The sequence below is a fragment of the Molothrus ater genome, chromosome 2 (genome assembly GCF_012460135.2).
Source record: "Molothrus ater isolate BHLD 08-10-18 breed brown headed cowbird chromosome 2, BPBGC_Mater_1.1, whole genome shotgun sequence".
NCBI classification, from domain to species: domain Eukaryota; kingdom Metazoa; phylum Chordata; class Aves; order Passeriformes; family Icteridae; genus Molothrus; species Molothrus ater.
In genome coordinates, this window is record NC_050479.2 from 57,590,650 (window position 1) to 57,611,173 (window position 20,524).

Consider the following 20,524-nt stretch of genomic DNA (forward strand, 5'->3'; position numbering starts at 1 on the left):
TCTCTGGCAAAGCAATTTTGACAAGAATGCAAATGGGGAAGCCAAGAAAGTTATTTAATAGGCCTTACCTTTGAACAAACTGCTGCCTGCTGCCCATGTAATTGGGCTCTGCGGGAAAATTGTCTGTCTGTGAAAGAGAAGGAAAAAAATACGTATAGTTGTACACTGGACAAATCTCCTGCAGAGCAACAAGATTTCCTAGAGGAGAAATGATTAATAATTCAAAAATTCCCTTAATCTTCAGATTTGTACATTTTAATTAAATTGGAAAATGCTGGCATGTAATTATGTGCTCAGAACAATTAAATGATTCCGGTCCACAAATTACCTGCTAAAGTAAACAATGAAGCTCCAATAAGTGGCATTCTCTGTTAGTAACCTGACAGATGACTCTGTTTATGTTTTTTCATTAGATAGATATTAAGACTGATGGTTATTGAAAATGAGAGAAAAAAATAACTCTTGCATATTAAAAAAGTGAATTATTCAATAATACTAATTTTTAATCATAATTACATCATCTACTGGGATTCTGAAGCTCTTGCTGCTGTAATACAGTTTTGTATGCTGCTATATTACACTTGAATTGAAAAAAATAAACAAAAAATCAAGAAAATTGATGGCTGATTAGCTGTGGGGTTTCTCAGATGCTACTGGAAAAATGCAAGTATGAAAATATTTGGATTTCCTCTCTTTAATTTTCATCAGTATTAATATCTATTTCAGAATAATGAGAACCACACATGCAAATGAGAATATTGAATGATCACTGCTGACAAGTAGTTTTTAAAAGAAGACACTTTCATTAAGTCTGTCATGTATATTTTTAGCAGCACGAGCCAAGTAACTGTAGAAGCAGAAGTATTAAAAGGATCCAGACCAACATGGAGTCCTGCCAAAGGGAACTGAATTCCCCTTGTATCATTAGCTGAAGTTCTTTGGGAGAAAGAGAGACTGCATCATTCAGAAAACTCCGCATACTGTACATTCACGCACGTCACTTCTCCTTGCAGCTGACCTAGCGACAGAGCTTCTACTGTTTTCTGCATCACTTCACATCACACCACTCTGCTCCGCAGCAGCTCCGGCTTTCGCAGCAGCATCCAGCGGATCAGTATCCGTAACACGGCCAGCACTCAATTAATGGAGCTGAGGGCCTGAGATTTAATGTCACGCAGCAAGTGCTTACACAGGTGACGGGGATCTTAGATATTTGGACTTCCCTGCCACTCCCCACTCCCCATTTTTTTATCTTTGTTTTGGTTTTATCAGTAGGAGGTAATTAGAAATACTTGCGACTTCTTGTATGGTTGGAGTATTTGAGCTTGGAAAAGAGGCAAAAAGTTTTATCCAGAATTTAAGTCACTGCTGTTTGCAACAGAAATTGGGCAGACACCTGTTACTCCCAAGGGACTTGTGAAATAGATGTGTTTGTATACCATGGATGTATTTGTGTTTTAGAGAAGGGGTGGAAAATATAGAACCATCTTCCGTTCAGCATGTATGTCAATGTACACTGCACTTTCTTCTAGTTTCTAAATCCTTTTGTTCAAAAAATAAGATTATAACACATACTATATTCACATCCATCCTAGCTTTAGTATATGCAATTAGAATAAAAGTTCATCTTCACATTTAGTATGTATCAAGTTAGAAAAAACAAATATTGGAAACAACAAAAAAGGAGGTATATTTCAGCATTCTTATGTGTATTTCTCAAATGCAGCACATCATATTTTTGAAGCAGCTATAATTCTGCTGTTTCTTTTCTTCTTACAAGTTTCAAGCTAATATCTCTCTTTTGTGCAGCAAAAAGAGATATATATATACACTCATATACAACCACTATGGCACTTACCGAACCCAGCACTTATCAACCTGAATAAACCTTTACAACTGCAGGACTCATGTCTCTTTTTTATGTCTAATATCTCAAATAGAGATATCCAGGAAAACTGACCTTATGCTTTTACTTACGTAAGACATCTGTCTCCTCTTAAACACAGCTGCTACCAGAATCAACATTTCCATTTTTCATTACATTGGCAGTCAAAATGCCTGCTATAAACTGCTTTTTCATTCATTCTCTACCATTAGAAGTCAGACTTTTGTCCTGAAAATAATTATAACTTCTCCTTTTTGATGGTTCTAAGAACTTAACTGTAAACTGGACCACTGTAAGAACTAGTCGTTCTTTTTGTCTCTGCTTTTTCATAGCAAAAGAGCATTTCATGCATCCTGGTAAGCCAATACACAGATATTAAAATAGAAAATATGACCACATCTTAGCTGCTGAGAAATTCTGCATTTATGGTAATCATTAAAGACGTTTAATGACCTAGATAATAATTTTACCAATTATTTTCATATTGTATTTTGCTTCTATGAAGCAAATTTTGCAATACTATGAATTGGATGCCATGTCACAGCAAGTTCATTATTACAAAAGAACAAATGTAAGTACTTGATGATCATATACAGACACAGAGCTCAGAGTTGAATACTGTTCTTTCTGCACTAAAAGCATTAGTCCTTCTTCTATGAATTATGAAGGTATGATGCTTGTGTTGAGCTGTAACAGTCCTCTGAGATACGGGCAGCAAAGGGAGAACTGTTTCATGTATGAAAATATCTATTAAATTTGTGATAAATAAAATAAAATCATTTTAAGGTTTGGCAGTTTGGAGGAATCTTAGAAATGTAAACATCTGCTTCACAATGGATGAGAGAGACGAATGTCTAACATGTCTAACTCCCTTAAAATCTTTTTTTTTTTTGTTTTAATCCCAGTTGAAGTGAGAGGTCATATACTTAAATTTTTACACTTTAACATTTATGGAAGTGATATTACACATTCCAGCTCATGAATTAATCATACCTCTTTAAATTGCATAGCTGTAACTCAAAGAAACAAATACTACCTAAAAAGTCTAAAAACCCTCTTGTTCTTCTCTGGATATACAGCCCTTTCTAGGACAACAAAATTACCAAAACTTCAGACTTCCAGATTAAAGGTAGGTTACAGTTCACCTGCAGAAAACCACCTAAATTCTAGTCAGCTACTCTAGCTAATCAGCCAAAATCCCTCAATGTGCCTTCGAGAAATACAAACTATCCCATTTGGTCATCTAGTGTCAGGTACATCATACTCCTGGGGAACATTATTGGCATGGGGGAATCTTGACAACCAGCAAGATGTCCAGTGCAATAGTTAAAGCTAAATAAGATGCATCAGATCAGAAGTGAATTGCCTGGAATTGCAGTTTGTTGCTAAATAACCAAAAATTATTCAAATGCCAGCATCGTTAACTTTCTGAAGAACAAAATAAAACAGATTCCACCCTCGTTCTCACTCTCCCTCCAAAAAAATCTCCGGGAACAATCTGTCTCCAAAAGTCACCAGAGTTAAACAGTAAAGAAATGTGATTTTTTTTATCTCTGTGATTCAAGACTGAGGGCTGGAGTATCAACTAGATCACCAGCAGCTACCACAGCACAGGTTCTCCAGTAGCAGGACAAATGTTATCTAAAATTAAAAAAAAAAAGCAGTAATGTCCACTGCCACCAGAAAACTAAAGTCTGTGATACCAACCTAACTGTCCAAAGCCACTTTAGAGAAGTGGCCCTGGTTTTATGGCTCATTTTCACAGATTAGTGGAACCAGCTAATTTCCAACGAGAGTATGCTGTTAAACCATTCAACAGGTATTCTTTTTTAACAGTTGCTGTAACAGACCTTTAGAAATATTTTCTTCTACCTATCTGTTCTAATATGTGACTCTGGATCAAATATGAAATTTTATGAACACCGTCATTAGTGTAATGTTGCAGAAAAATGTCTGAGGATTTCTGTACAAGCATTTGATACAGCTTTCTCAGAAGTTGAAGCTCATTAAAAAAAGCCATTTAAAAAGAGGTCAGAATGCATAGGAACCTTTCAAAAGCTGCAAAAATTTAAAAAGAAAGGGTTACATCCTTTCAGAAAATATACAGTTTTTGTTACCTTTTACTTCAGTGAATTGAAGAGAAGGAAAATAAAAGAAGAGGCAAATTAAACCTGTGAAAAATATACTTTTCATAGAATCATAGAACAGTCTGGGTTGGAAAAGACCTTAAATTTCATCTCTCCATAATGGATAGGGATACCCATTCTCTCCCCAAAAAGGGTAGGGATACCTTACACCAGTTCAGCTTGCTCAAAGACCCATCCAACTTGGTGTTGAACACCCCCAGGGATGGAGCACCCAGAACTTCCCTAGGTAACTTGAGCTGGTTGGATTTTCTGGTATGGAATTTCAAAAGCAACAATATAATTGCTAAAGTTCAATAATGGGACTCGGAAAATCATTAACTGGACAGTGTTTTCATGAACAGCACATAGAATATCTTTCCAAGTGCATCAACTGTCAACAAAACTATTCAGTTTATTGCGCCTGTCAGGACTTGTATATTATGACCACACGAGGACCTAGATAAACTAAATTGTTGCCAAGTATAGGTCTCACATGGTATATTTGGAATACTAAATTTTATAGATTCAGAAATAAAACCATTCGAAAGTTTGAAAGTCAACTGTTAAGTTTCTACTAATTAATTCTGGAATGGCTATAGTTTCCAAAAGTTTAATTTAGAGAAAGGATAATGAAAAATTATAGCCAAGAACAGAGTATGAGAAACAAATTCTTCATAGGATCCATTAACCTTAAATAAACCCATAAGAAAAAAAACAGTAAAAACCTCATCACTGGAAACAGCTTGAACCAGCCTAGGCCAAGCATTACACAATGAATTATGAAGAATATTTTTAGCAATGGGCTATATTAATCTCTTTTCCTTTTTTTATCTTTTCATAAATTCATATTCACAAGGTATATGTGTTTACTTCTGTTGAAATATTATGCTATTTTTATAGATACAAAGGAGTCCTACTGTGGCTCTGCACTCACTATTTTTTTTTAAATTCAGGATTAGAATTACAGCACCGTAATAATCAATCAGGTTTCAAAAAATCTGCTATTGCTCATTAAGAGAACAGTACACAACTTCACAAGTCTTCTGCTTTCAAGAATTGCTGCAAAAAGCAGACTGTTTCTTAAAAATTAGAGGTTCGTCACTATTTTTCTCTTTCTCTTTACTTTTTAATAAAAACATTTTTATGCCACAGTTTTGAGGATTTCTAGCAATATTTGGTGTATTCCATACTGTTTGAATAAAATTAGAGATTTTTTTTTAAAAAAGAATTTGCAACTCAACAGGTCTGTCTATTAGAAAAAAAAAATCATCAATGCCTACAAAGAAAAAGAGGAGGTCAGAAAGAAAGAGACAGGGACAGAGAGAGAAATTCAATATTTAAGTATTCTTGACAAATTATGCCTAGAAATAATTGTCATATAAGGGAAAGATGTACTCTAAAATATGACAAAAAAGACTTAGACATTAATCAGATTTATGAATATTAGACGACTAGAATATTCATAATTTTTTCTGAGAATTACAAGAAGAAGTATCACATTTTCTGAAATTATTTAATGCAGCTCCATTTTATGTAGGTGCTCATACCTGGAACTATAATAAAGCAAAATGTCTTTGCTGACTCTAACTTCTTTTTAATTAAACATTAAATGCAAAAATGAAATGAAACATCTCTCACCTTTATCAGACTGCCACTTAATATCTAATTCAAGCATCTTCTGTGCCTTTTCTTTAAAAGCTGAATTCCAAGTATTCACCCTTCCCCCATGAAACAAAGATCTTATATAATGGCAATCTCTTCTCGAGGCAAAAGAATTGTATTCTGCCAAATTGAGTTTTGAAAGAGCAGACAATTGTCTTCATTTTGTTAGGAACAGTGTGGGTTCAACATAGTACAATTTTTCGCAAAGACTTCTCAGTATAAGACTGCCAGTGAGTGTGTATAGTTAGCCTGAAAAAGTAGTTTTTGCTTCCACAAGATTTACTTCATTAAGAAAATTCGCTATCCCAATAGCAAAAACAAACAACAACAAAACCAAAAACTGGCCATAAACCTCTCATAGGTTATTCTACTCCTTTCAAGGACAAAATTAAATAGGCTATTAAAAAAAAAATATTATCCCACTATGTGCTCTCCGCTCTCATTCCTTTGAAAATGCTTTTGATATATAATTTATATGACTTGTACATATTTGGGAAATTTCACACTTGCTGCAAGATGTGTATTTTGGTGTTAAAAGTCCTACAGTGTGTTTATGTGAATTTTTGACATATAGAGCATTCTTCAAAAGCACATTGAAAACACAGGGCAGTAAAAACAGTCAAATGCACAAGGCAAAATCATTCATGAAGCTGCTGTACTCTCTCTTAAAGTGTTGGCTGGTGGCTCATGTTTTCTCTTCCTCTTGAAAGAGAAAATCAAAACTGTGAGAGGAACAGGTCTTGAGCTCTTCAGTCAATTGCACAGTGACTTCTGAAAAGTGAAACTCTGAGGACAGACACTACCATCCTCTCCCATAAGCAAAGGAATGCAGGTCTCCCTGTATAAATGCCTAATCCTGTTTTCACTTAGCAAGTACCATATTTGTTACCAAAATAAATTATTGTTGATTTATTGATTAGGGTGTCATACTAAGCCACTGTAGATTATTTCAGTTGTTTTCACTATTTGTTTAATGAAATTAACTAATTTTTTAATTTTTACAAGAGTTTATTCTGCAATGCATAAGACACTAAAGATGGCAGAAGCCTGGGCTGTGGGAATTTAACAAAGTGCAAGAATTAGAAATCACAAGGCCCAGACAAGGTTCCTCTCATCTCACTGATGACTGCACCAAGTCAGAAGACTGAAGAAGCTAAAAAGGTCACTACAGAATGACAGAATTTTAAGTGATCCTGGTAAAAAAAGTAGACCTGAGTGACATTCAAAAGATGAGGTGAGACCAGACCTACATCAGACTTTCTGATATGAAATAAAAGATTTAAGCATTTCAGGAACAAGCTTGTCTCTTTGTCGGCAGGGAAGTCAGCTCAACAGAAGCCTTCAGCTTCTCTACCAGTGCAGGATGTGTGTTTAAGGTCAGACATCTCTCTCTAAGAAAGATATGAAGAAGAAAAACTATGGAAACTAAACCCAAAACTTTCTCCCATGGAAAAGGGAATCAAGATTTTCCAGACCAAACTCAAATTGCTGGGTTTTTTACAATGAATTCAGGTTTCTGAGACTTATTTTATTTGGCACTGGAGAAACATGAAGTGCAATGAAATTAGCATGATCCCAGAAGAGAATGTGGAAAGTTGTCAAATGTGACTATGAAAAAGAAATTGTAATATGAGTTCTGAAGTTGTACTACATTTTGGAGAAGATGCAAGATAAGAATGTAGGAAGAAGTGCCAAACATCACACCACAGAAAGAGCTCAAGCTGAAAGTACAATAACATTATCACAGCGTCAATAAATAAACATAATGAAATTCATGACACATTATTGCATTGCTCTGCACTGCCGCTATTCATTTAAAAATGATGAACACATTTAAAATAATTCACAACTTGTCAAATGCCTGTGAGAGCTGCAGTTAGACTAGTGTTGTAACAAGCATTTGTGAAGGTCTTACAAGAGAGCTTTATACAACTTATAGCAAAGTAAAGATGGAAGTATGGGAAGACAAAACAATAACTGCACCTGAATCTGCTAGTACAGTTGCATTCAATAAATTTACACTGCTCACCAATGATATGTACTTACTGAAGCTACTCTGTCAATAAAAACCACATTAAGAACCTTTTGAAAGAGCTTCCCTGTCAATTAGGATGTAGATACATTCTATCGCTCCAGTTTTCCTGTCAATTTAATATACTGGATCATATTAACAGTACTGGCTTGTCAATAAGGCAAATCCGAATCCTATTAATAGAGTTACAGTGCCAATATAATCGGCTTCCCATTTATTGAGCTTCCCAGTATTTGGGAAAGCTGTGAAATGGGATTATAAGGTTAGGTTACATACATCTGTCTCTATATTACATAAATATTTCAGGAATTATGTCCTGTTGTGTAAAGAAATACATGTAACCACTTTTTTCCATTACAAAAACTTCAGATGACAGAATAGTATAATAGTTTGCCATTGCTGAGAAAACATTAAATTATCCTCATTTATCACATTGTTTCCTGCTTTCACTAAGTAAAACTGCTCTTTTATTACACAGTCTACTTGTGTGCCACACATATAGAACTGCTAAGAGATGTAGGCACTTCACCCACCCCACTCTCCAAACCCCCCCCCCATCCCAAAAGATCATATCTGCTTCATAACACAAAAGGAAAGAGATAAAATATATTTTGGAAACAAAATACAAAGCACTCCACAGTTTCGATCTGTATTTAGCCCTTGTGCTGTGCTGTATAGTCTTTGTGGAAATGAAACATGTAAGTATAATTCTAGTGTAACAGAAATCCCCAGAAATAATTACTAAAAGGTATTAGTTCATGAATTAAAAAATAGCAGAAATTCAGCAAACCTTCTATTTAATAGAAATCTTAATGAAGTTGAACATTAGTTGCTTTTAACCACATTCAATATGAAATAACTACTTTCACTGGATTAGTACAACATACAAGAGACCGTTAAACCTGATTATATATTAAAAAAAAAGCAAAGAAAAGAAAAAAGTAATTGCATTAAAATATACTGGGTATTCTCTTACCAAATTACCTCTCTAAGTCTGACTTGAAAATATGGATTTAAGAAAACATGGTTCAAAAATGACAGTTAAGGGTCAATGAATCAAGCTGCCCATTATATTTTCTGGTAGCAGATGGGTGCAATGAAACCTAATGATTGAATTTGAAACGCTTTAATGCTCCTTTTATCTATGGCTCCCACCATGTTGAGTCTACCTTGGTATTCCTAACAGATACTATGTTTACTGCATAACAGACTCAATTACAATTAGCTAACCTGAATGAAATCTGCACTTATCACAATATCCAGCTTATTCTAAGAATATCATACCATGAACTCAAAATAACAATACACATAGGAGTGTGTCTTTGATAGCATTTGTTGGTTGGATTTCTTTTGATTTTTCATGTTAAATATGAAGTCTAGAATTTATAGGAAATTTAAAAATAAAGGGAAAACTTTTGAAATATTGCCTTGAAATGTAAGGATATGATCAAAGTATTTGTTTAGAATTTAAAAATGTTTAGAACCCATTTCTCTGCATAAGAACAACTGTATTCTTTCTTTCTTTCTTTCTTTCTTTCTTTCTTTCTTTCTTTCTTTCTTTCTTTCTTTCTTTCTTTCTTTCTTTCTTTCTTTCTTTCTTTCTTTCTTTCTTTCTTTCTTCTTTTCTCTCTCTTTCTCTCTCTCTTTCTGTCTTTCACATTCAATGTTGATCTCCTGGCTTTATTTTTTTTTTTAATTTTGAGACACATCTGAAAGTTCTTACTTAGCAGAAATTCTCAGTGAAGCCAGTGAATTTTTTTTCCTATTCTTACCACTGCTTATTTCCTGTTTCTAAGAGCAACATAACACAAATGTTTTCTGAACAGATAAAAGCTTATAAACACCACAGTACTAGATGGTGGAGAAGGAGAACAAATTATGGCCTTTAGAAACTGTTAATCTGTTTTGTACTTATCATATTTAATAAGGAGAAAACAGAGACACTGGATATTTAAAATCTGTTAACTTTGTGTTAACATCTATCCAGTATGTTTACCTTTTTCTGTCCAACCCACACTCACACTAAAGGCAACAATAAAACTCCCACAAAGCCATGACCTGAGGTCCAGTGAAATCAATGGGTGTTTTCAAACTGATTTCAATAGCCCTTGGATCAGTCTGCTTACTTCAATTACCAGCTAAGTGAGCCTTTACATGGTGTGCTACATTCCCACAGATACATATGTTGTATGCTGAAGAAAGTTGCATTTGAACAGATTTGTAATGGCAGTGACGGGGAAAGGTGATTAGCTAGGCAGCAAATGCTGTATGCGGCACGAAATTCCAGTTCTGTGTTTCTTCCCTACTGAGTGAAAGAAATTAGCAACAAAGATGGAGCAGGATTTGGTTCTGAAGCCACCCTGCCTGCACAGAAAACACACACAAAGAGGAAACACTGAAGCTTTCTTCCTAGGTGGCGATCAGAAAAAAAGGGGTAAATCTAGATCACCTCCTTTTCTTTAAAGCTGCCGCCTTATCCCCTTTTTCTTTCTAAAATCCCACACCAGAAAAGCAATGATTCCCTTAAATTCCCTAGGAATTCAGAAAAATATCACAGATGTTAATACTTACATTTCAAGTTTTTGTTTAATTTCTTATTTAGGTCATGCAACTCTTTCTTTCAACTTTTTTCTTAAAAATACTCAACAAGTTATTTTCTAAACATTTTGTGACAAGATACAAAGCCCTACTTTCACACAAATACCTTTGCATAATTATTTCCTCTAAGCACTAGGAAAGCACTAAATATGCTGCCAAAATAATGGCTGAATTTATGACAGAATAGTAGATCATCAAGCTTTACAGACTCACACGGTCATGCAAGGAGATTTTCAACTGTAAAATGGTGATGAGTTGATTTATTATTTGTGACATAAGATAAATAATTTAGGCTTGCACAAATTTAGCAAGAGGTTCTGTCCCTAAATATATTTTAAAGTCATAACAGTCATGTGTCTATGATGAGGTACCTCATAAAATGGAAAGTTTGAATACACCATTGCACCATAAGCATAGTAGTGGTGGTCAAGTAGACTTGGACAGAAAAAAAAAAATAAGGCTATTCTTATACACGGCTCTGTGCATGCATCCACAACTCTGTCAATTCAGTGTTAACTTACAGTCTTCTGATAGTACTGTATATTAAATTGATTCAAAACAAGTAAAATAAAAATTTGCTACCTTTCTTTATAGGATCACCTCATCTAGGACACAACACCCACTTAACACACGTAATCTCTAACTTCATAGACATTTAAAAGCTGACTTTGACCTGTAAGTTCTTAAAAGACTGGGAAAAAAATGTTCTGGATTGCCCTTCTCATTATGGCTTGCCATATCAAGACTCTGAAATCAGATCTTTCTGTAAAATTAAGAAGATCCACATAAGATATTTTCTTTGCAAAGATTCCAGGATTAGATAAAGTCATCGTTCTGTTCCAAAGCAGTGTTGGTTTGTCAATATCTAGGACACTGCTTCAGGTTTCACCGGGGATAGAGTGACTGAACATGAATGCTAATATTTGACTGAGGGGTTTGTTAGAACACAGGGATTTAATTATGGACTTCCTCTCTAATTAGCAGGATGCTCAGCACCAGTATGTGAGCACTTTTTTCCAAAGTGGAATGCATCGAACATCAACTCAATGATGCATATATATTTTACTTTTTAAAATTTTATTTATGACCTCTCAAAGAAATTAGTTAATGAAACCTTCTCTAAATAATGCCCACATCACAGATGTCCCCAAGTTGACATTCAGAAGTGGCATATGTGGAAACCTCTTTCAAATGGGGAAAAGAAAACAAAACACTCCTGGTGCAGTGCAAGAAAGTTCAAACAAAAGTTCATGCAAAATGTAAAATAAATAACTTGGGATTGTTCTTACTGCTCTTCCTGGATACTCAAACCAGATCATATGTAACACAGACTAATGCTGCTCCCTGCAGGTGGATCATGAGCCCATATGAAGCCACCCCAACTTCCAACTTCACTGGAATTCAATATGGAGTTAGGTGCTTAGCTGCAGAGAGTGATCTCCAGGAGCACCGCCTTTGCATGCAATTCATGTACTCATATGCTCTCAAAACTTGTTTACAGGTAGAAAAACACACTGGAAGATGAATTATTTCCATGGGAATTTGTTAATTTATATAATTTCAGGGCCATCTTTGTTTACAGGTGTTTCATGCATTGTGTTATTTGGAATAAAACAAAAGCGATAAAATATTAAGGAACTACCTGCGGCTTTATTAATGTCTTGATAAATTCCTAAGAATTATTAAACTTGAATTTGTTTGGTGTTTTTATTTAACTCTTTTGAGGCATAAAGCAATAAAATACAAAATATCCTTCTAAGCAATGCTAAAATCAACAGCAAAATCATCCACTTTCCATGAAAACAGAAGTGGTATCTTGCTCCTAGGATGCTGTGGATCACACTTCAGCACAGAGACTCTGCAAGGCAGTGGTAAAGCATCCCAGCCCTAAGGGTTTATAGTAGCATTCCTTCTTTAACCTTAGCCACAGGATAATAACCATCACCAATATAATGATAGTCCAAGCTACCAGTAACCTTAAGAATGTGCAAGGAATAGACTGGCAGGAATTAATCTGCCATTTCATATATCTGCCCAAGGGAAGCATTGTAATTGCAAAAATTTACTTTTAGACTGCTGAGACTCATAGTAATTATGTTTCTTTTTTAATAGAAATAGCCACAGGTAGTAACAAATTGGGTTTTGAGATGGGGAACTGGGCATGCATTCTAACCCAAATTACTGTGTAATTGTCTTTATTATAAAACACTATAGAAAACCCAAAACTTAAATCAGAACAAAAACTTTCCCTTAAAAATGTTCTCCTCCCATGGCTATTCAGCATGTGTGCCTATTTCTTCATTCACAGGTATCAGCAAGATAAGTATTACTGCAAGTGATTTATCTAAATATTTTTGCAATTGCTAAGCAAAATTCCCAAAGCTTACATTTGTTTAATAGAAACAGCTTCTTCTTGCTTTACAAGTAGGTCAAAATCTGGAAATCCAGATATTCATTCCTAAGTTTCCTTTGCCAATATCAGGGGATGAAGGAAAGTCTATTTGTTGTCTATACATATATTAAATGAACTGAAATTGAAGTTCTCTTCAAAATTCTGGTAGGTTGTTTGAAATAAATGAGCCCAGGAAAATACTTAAAATTAGTTATTTCACGCTTGAAGGAATTATTATTTTGTTAAATCACATTGTTGCAATAATGAGAGATATACTTTTGGGAAAGATCATGTATGTGATGGCAAATGAATACATAATATAATAAATTGATACAGTTGCTTCTGCCCCTTGCAATACTATCACCTGTTACACCTGAAAAGAAGCTACATGTGGTTTAAATAGACAAAATACATGTTCAGATTTAGACAAAATTTAGACTGTATATTGAAAGACATAACAGACAACATCTTGTTTTCACCTCCTTTTCACCCAACAGCTACAAAGCTGACTGATATATTTCTCGCCTTGGAGTTATGAGATGCAAATTATCATGTGCTTTTTAATAACTAATGCAGGCTATGGAATCAGTTAAGTGCTGCTTCTTTTCACATGTTGCATGAATTATACTTCCTTTTAATCATCACTCTCAATCCTAAAGTTTGATAGCAGGATTCCATCACGAAGTGGAAAATTAGGTCCTTCCTTACCAATACTCTTGCCTCAGGAAAAAAAATGACAACATCATTTGTCTCTAAACTTGATGCTTTCTAGTTTGCAGCAAAAGGTGCATGTTGACAGCATCTTCCAAAACACTGCTACACAGCTCTGTACAGATCATACACAATATTAAAAAAAAATAAAAATAGATGCACATTGCTCATTAATAATGCTTTTTATCCATCTAGATGGATCTTTTGATTCCATTCTGCTCTCTTTTCTGAATATATCCATGTATGCATGTGTACACACAGTTGCATATCTGGCCCATAGCCTAGAAATATAATAGTTTCTAAGCTGTCTGTCTGTCATTTTAAAAAGGCTTTTAATTTCATTATTTCCCAAGCACTCTGAATTCCACTGTATCCTTATTGTCATTTGATCCACTGAAATGTTGAAGAGATCACAGAAGAACACACTTGGTACTTTACAGCTGTGGCTGGATAATCGGGCTCATGATCATCAAAACTGGATTGTTTTTATGATCTTCAAATCTGCATATCAAATTACTCAAGTCTCTGCAAGAAAGCAAGACATCAGGACTATCTCAACAGAATACGAGAAAATGTAGTTGGAGGCTAAGTGAAACTAACAGCTTTTGCAGCTTTGCAGCATTCTTAAAGCAAAGGAGAGAAGCAACAGGGAGCAGTTCAGGTAACACAGAATAACAGATTCTGGGCTGAATTCGGCACATACTTATGCACATCAGCAACCCCACGCCTGTAAATGATCCATTTAATTTTATGTTTCTAATTTTATGTTGACTTAGATTAAAATGATCACTGATTATGTGTTTTAAGGATCCTACCCTGAAAGAAATATTATTAATTTAATTATACATATATATGTATATTTCCACAGGCCTCAAAATTACTCATGCACTGACAAAGGACATGCTTTTTTCTAGATTTGCACAAAAAGAGCATTTTTGACTCTGCTGGCAGCCACTCAAGTGCTGAATCTGAGGTACATCGTTAAGACAATGTTCTTTTCTTTGTTACTTTTAAAATTTTATAGAATTTAAATATTTTCATTAAGAATTAATGAACATTTGTTTAGCCCACCTCAGCTTACCTTTTTTTTAAACTGATTACTAGCTAAACAATCATAAGTGGTTGCTTAGCAATCAGCGAAGAGTGAGACAGAAATATAGTAAGTAAAGAAACTGACTGACATGTTCTGTGTTTGAATCATAGTATTCAGTAAAAACAACAGAATAACACCAAGGGAAGTTTTAAACAAAATTCTCTTAATAAAAGAATACACAAAACTGTCTTTGGGAACAAATTATGCATTTAAAAGCTACAAATTGTTATTCACATGTCTGTCGCTATAAAATATTCCTGTAGTTATTATTAAAAATACATTAAAATCCTTCAAATGTTCATGAAACCATTATTTACCTTTTGTTTTAATTCAATTGTCAACTGTGCTTCCAATGATTTTAAAAACAGTATATATCTACAAAGCAAGCAAGAGTTTGCAGCTTTGAAGACTTGAAATTGATTTTTAATGCACCAGCTTTCAAACACTACAAAGGCTGCTCTCTGCTGATAAAGACAGTAAACAAGAAATTGTCCTTTAAATGTTCCCTTTAATGTTTTTCTTTAATTAAAAATCAATCAAAAAACATTGCCACATAAAAAAATTAAAATTAAGACATTAAAAATGCTTTATGTTTTTGACACACAACACAGTCAAACTAGAATGAAAACTTATGATGTTACTTTTGTTTACTTGTATTAGTTTAGACTTTTTTTTGCATTGTAAACATTGTTAATCAAAACATAAAAGCATGTAAAAGTAGTTTATCACTTAACTCAGGTCTCTTTATAGAGTAGAAATGTTAAAAATATGATGAAATTAAACTAGAAATTATAAAAGTATTAAAGTAAAATACTTTTAAAACATTTAAAGATTATTTTAATACAGTTCTATCCTCTAATCGGACGGAAGCTTATTTATGTAGATTAGTTACATCTAGAGTCTCATTTATCTAACCTGTATTTATTCTTTGATCACAAAGCTTGTTAACTTAAATGGCCTTTTATTGTTATGATTAATTTTCCCATGATTACGTGGTTTAACTGTCTGATTTTTTTTTGTTTTAATAGATATATGCACATGCACCAATCATAGTCAACAGTACTATGCTGGATGCTCAATGAACAGTAAGAGCCATTTCAACATAATAAAAGTGCCTGGAAGTGTTCCAGGAAAAGGCCTGGAAATATGAATAATCAGAGTGTCACTAGAACTAGTCCAGGCAATACACACATGTCATACACAGATCAGTAGATGGTCTGAACCACCCTCTGAAAATAGCTCTGCATGACTATCACTGCAAGAACAAAGTGTTGAGTAGAGGTCTCACCCACACAGCTGAAATGATGCGTTCACATCCCATGACAAGACTTTTCCTTTCCCTTTGGAGTTCTCCTTTGGCAGGCCGCAGGGACTGCAGCACAAAGCCACCCAGCAGGGAACAGGATGAGATTAGGAACTTTTCTGTTACGGGTTAAAGTACTTTATGAATGTGAGAAACTCTGATCTGATACATATGCCACAAAGCCAGTAGAAAGGTCCATGGCTAAAATCAAATATCTTAATTTGAAGGACTTAACATGCCTAGATTGCTTATACCTTATTCTATTGAAAATAGACCAGTATGGGACTGAGACTGTCTTGAGGGTTGGAAAAGGAGATACACCCTCAGTAAACCAAAGTGAGATATAAATTGATCTTTATGCTGTTCCTCTGGACAAATAACACTAGAACCTGACTGAAACTATAGAGTTTTGTCTTTGTATATAGACGGACTCCTCAGTTTTCAGGACAAAAAAAAAGAGATTTCAAGCAAGTAAATGAATTGATCTGGTACCTTTCCCTACAGGTAATACCACTCCCGAGTGGAAGCAAGCCAGTAGGAGAAAGAGATGGTTCTTGTGTGACCTTATTAAGAAGGAAATGTATCAGTAGCCTGTGGGATTTAGCTAGAAAATATATGACTGCTCAAGAAGGTTATTTAAAGCACTGTCTAATATCCTAATTAACAGGGACATTCATAAGAATTTGCTTCTTCTTGAATGTAGTACTTAATACTGAGAATTTTATCAAAACTGCTTAATAATTTACTTTTTTTTCTTTCTCATAGGAATTACAGTAATTAATCCAGAATCTTCTTCTGTTAAAAAAAAAAAAAAGTCAACAGCAGCAGACTGAAAAACAGAGGTTGCTCTATGACAAATAGATTAGTAGGGCTTAGAATGCACCCTGGCTAAGAATTATGGCAGCTGCACATTACTCTGTTTCATCTCATCAACAAAAGCAGTGACTTGTTAATATCCTTGATGCTCCATTAAAAACTTAACAAATAAAACACTTAAACTCAAGGAACTTTTTTCCCCAGTAATTTTACCACTCTCTTTCTAGTACTTTTTTTCTATTACTTTTCTTTTTCCTCTTTTTTCTATTAAGGCAAGAGCCTGCTGTCCCCTGAGAGTTTTACTTGTTTCCCGTATTTTTGAACACTTAAGCACTAATTTTACCACTTCTCTTACAGCTGAAGTAGCCATACAATTGAAAGCATAAAGCTTTCAGGCTGTCTGCTGCAAAAATTTGCCCCAACTGCTCCACACTGACCTTTTGGCATCAGAGGATTGCTTCTATATTTTAAAGATAAAAACAGAGCTGGGTTTCTGCTCTGGTCAACAAATCCCTGTTTAAGTTCTCATCACTGAATTTTTTTACCTATTGGAAAACATTAATACTAGTGTCAAAATGCCTTTTCTTCATACATGCAGGTGCTCCTCAGGCTTGAAGAAGTATCTGAAGAATTCTGCCATGCAACATATATGTTTTCTTCAGATAAAACCAAAACCAAATAACAACCCATATACATGTAGAACGACTGCCTTGCCTGGCAAAACCTAAAACTAATTTAACTTGAGACTTTTAACTTTTGTAGAAACAACAAAAGAAAGAACAAATTAGCCATGATACTTGGAAACATATATGTAAATATTAGCTGATATGTTAATGCTTCCTGAGGAAGTGAAGAGAAAAAAGACCAAAAAAAATACTGTTTTTTTTTTTTAATCAAATCACAGCTGGTTCACATCCAGATGTTGTGACTTGGGAGGAATTTTTTAATGATACTTTTGTCTTACCAGAGAAACCAGATTGTATCTATGCTTTCTTAATGCCAAGTAATATTTGTGAATATTTCACACATACCTATTGCTAATTTTCCATGTAAAAATATTTAATAAGTTTTAATAATAATGCTGCATTATTCACAGTTTCAGAAATATATGAAAACATGTGGCAGCATATGTTCAGCAATACGTTCAATGGAGTATTCGATTTCTTTTCCACTGTACACACGATTGTTCTGGGTTAACCATCAGACTTGATGGTTTACCATTGGAATCCTGAAAGTATTGCGCAACCTAAGCCACTCTATGATGCTGAGTTACACTTCACATCATAGTTGCAAAAACATCTAAATTCCAGTCCCATTAATTGTTTGTAAAGATGGCATAAGAAAAAAAAAAAAAACCAACAAAAAAAACCACCAAAACACTAAAACCTCAAAATGAAGGGCCCAATCATTCTATTCTTAGCTGCATTCCATAGAGGTCTCATCACGATTCACTCTTGAACCACCAAAATCATTTATGAAGTCAAAATTATGCTATTGACCGAATTATGAGTAAGAACTGCCTTTTATCAACATGGGGAAGGATAATAGAATCTTGAGAAAATATGTTGTTATAGATAACTCTTCAAAGGATTGATCAGTCATTGAAATTGCACTGATAATCAGAAAATTGTAGGGATCTTTCCAGCTAAGTTTAGGTAGTGACAGTGAACACAAAGATGTAGAAAGCTCAGACATCTTTAAGAGCAGTTGAGAGCTGTGACACTCAATCTTATATAACTTGCTTCATGTCTTTTATAAAACAGCAAGTTCTACAGAGATATTATTATACTTATTTTTTTGTTAACAAGAATTTCTGTTCTGGAAAGACTGTTTCTTTTTCATAATATGTTTCTTTTTCATAATATTCCACTTTAGATTCTTAATTTGTTTTTTTCTCTATTTTTTTTTATTGTTCTTTATTACAGTTCTTCATCTTGGAAAGTTCTTTAGATTTCAAATAGACCTGTATATCAAGAATGACCCTTCTAAAACAATAGTGCTATGAATATCACCAGCAAAGAACTCAGATCAAGACCAGAACAGATGTAACACAAAAAAGCAGTTCAATTCTGCTTCCTCTGTCTATTTCAGGAGCCTGTGCACATGCCACAGTGAGTGGTGTGTTGCCAGATCTGGTCCTAAAATGTATGTGTTTTGTGCCTCTATACTATGCAGTGCACATTGACCAAAAAAAAATTAATCAAAGCTTCATGGACGCATAGGAAAGGTTTCGCTCAGAAATTTTTACGGAGTCAACTCTAGAATGGACTTCATCCAGTGAATGAAACTAAAGCTGCAGAACAATGCAACACCTTGTTCGCAAATGTGCAATGTACAAAACCAGACTGTACACAAAACTGCAGACTGTATTAACAAAATGCAAGCATTCAAAGGAATTCTTTTTGCAAAACATCTAGCCTTGCAAAATACTATTAAAGCCACAATAATGATACCTAGGCAGGTAGTTCGAGAATTGCATGTCACAACTTAGTGTCTTTAGATACAGCCCTAGAATATGCAGCTGGGAATCTCTGGAATATATAGAGTACAAACCTGCAAACTTGCAAATGTTTAGTGCTCTAGTATCCTCTTGATGAAAAATGTTACCTTGTACTAGTTCTAGTGAGAACAGAGAATAATATTTCTCAGTTGAAGTAGGAGATATAAAAAAACATATATATCTCTGTTTTCAGATGGGAATTTAAATCGCTGAGGATGAGTGCAACTTCTCTGATCAAAGCTGCTTTCTCCTTATATGCAGCAGCTGCAGATTTCCTTTTGTAATCTTGAAATTTCTGAGCAGAAGTTTCTCAAAGTATGAAATAGCTTATTTAAGACAGAGCAGCACTAATATGGCTCATGGGTTTTTTATTTCCCTTGAAGACTCTGTCTTCTTAGGTATTACCAGACACCTGGAGATGAAGCTGCACTGGGACTTGACACTAATCTATTGTCACATCATAAACATAAGGTGCCTGAAGTATTAAGAATGATCTGTACTTTATCTTGAAATGCTGTGGGAGTGCCTGGTACAGCAGATAGAGCGATCCCCAGCTTGAGAGCTTCTTTCTGCACATTCATTTTTAGCTGTTGTTTAACAAAAGCTGTGACCACCTCTTTTTTTATTCACACCCACCTTATTCCTGATACATTTACAAAACTCCCCAATTACACCACAAGTATAGCAATAAATAATTTCTAGGATGATCAACGCTACTCTTGCATATTGCAGACAGTTTTCTACACTACAGATATTTCACGCTGAGGAATCTATTTCTGGAAGCTACTTGTGTATAGAAACTATTTGTTTTCCTTTATCCATCTACTCTTACCTATTGAAAATCAGCAAGAAGAAGTGATTTGTTCACACAGGGAAAGGCAAACTAACTAACTCAAAATTTTGGTAGGAGAGATACACCTATATGTATGTTTGTACTTTTTTTTTTTTTTTCTGATGTCTGCACTTCAAAATAAAGCAAAAAATTCTGTTTCTTTTAGTCAAATGAGTAGGTCACCAGAATGAGATGAGCCAAATTTTCTTTAAGGTCTAGAGTGACCAGAAATCTTCTTTCAGCCATGTTGAGTTTCCATTTTCTCCTGCTTTTCTTCTTCCCAATAAAAATTAATAGTTTGGCTCTTAAGTGATTTGAAAGTCACATGGAATTTTGACCCTGGCAATGAGAATTGTACAGCACTGCCCAATATTTAAATATTTGTAACAGACTTTTGCTTGAAAGCACTGTTTCTAAACTATCTTTAGAAAATGATTGCTGAAGATAAGAACAATAGAACATGGGTTGGTGAAGTGTAAATGTGTAACTTCCCAGTATGTTACCAAACACTTTTCTTAATGCACATCAATCTCAGATGCACATCAAATCACAAATTATCAGTTTTCAGAGGGCC

At 34.5% G+C, this 20,524-nt stretch overlaps 1 protein-coding gene across 5 annotated transcripts in view; it reads right to left on the reverse strand.

The window, feature by feature from the left end:
- PCDH17 (protocadherin 17) overlaps positions 1–20,524 on the reverse strand; it is an 89,782-nt gene that overhangs the window by 60,278 nt on the left and 8,980 nt on the right. For all 5 annotated transcript variants that reach the window (XM_036388632.1, XM_036388538.1, XM_036388360.1 and 2 more), the window contains exon 3: positions 69–127. In XM_036388632.1, the coding sequence (XP_036244525.1) occupies positions 69–127 (59 nt within the window). The remainder of the gene's footprint in view (positions 1–68; positions 128–20,524) is intronic.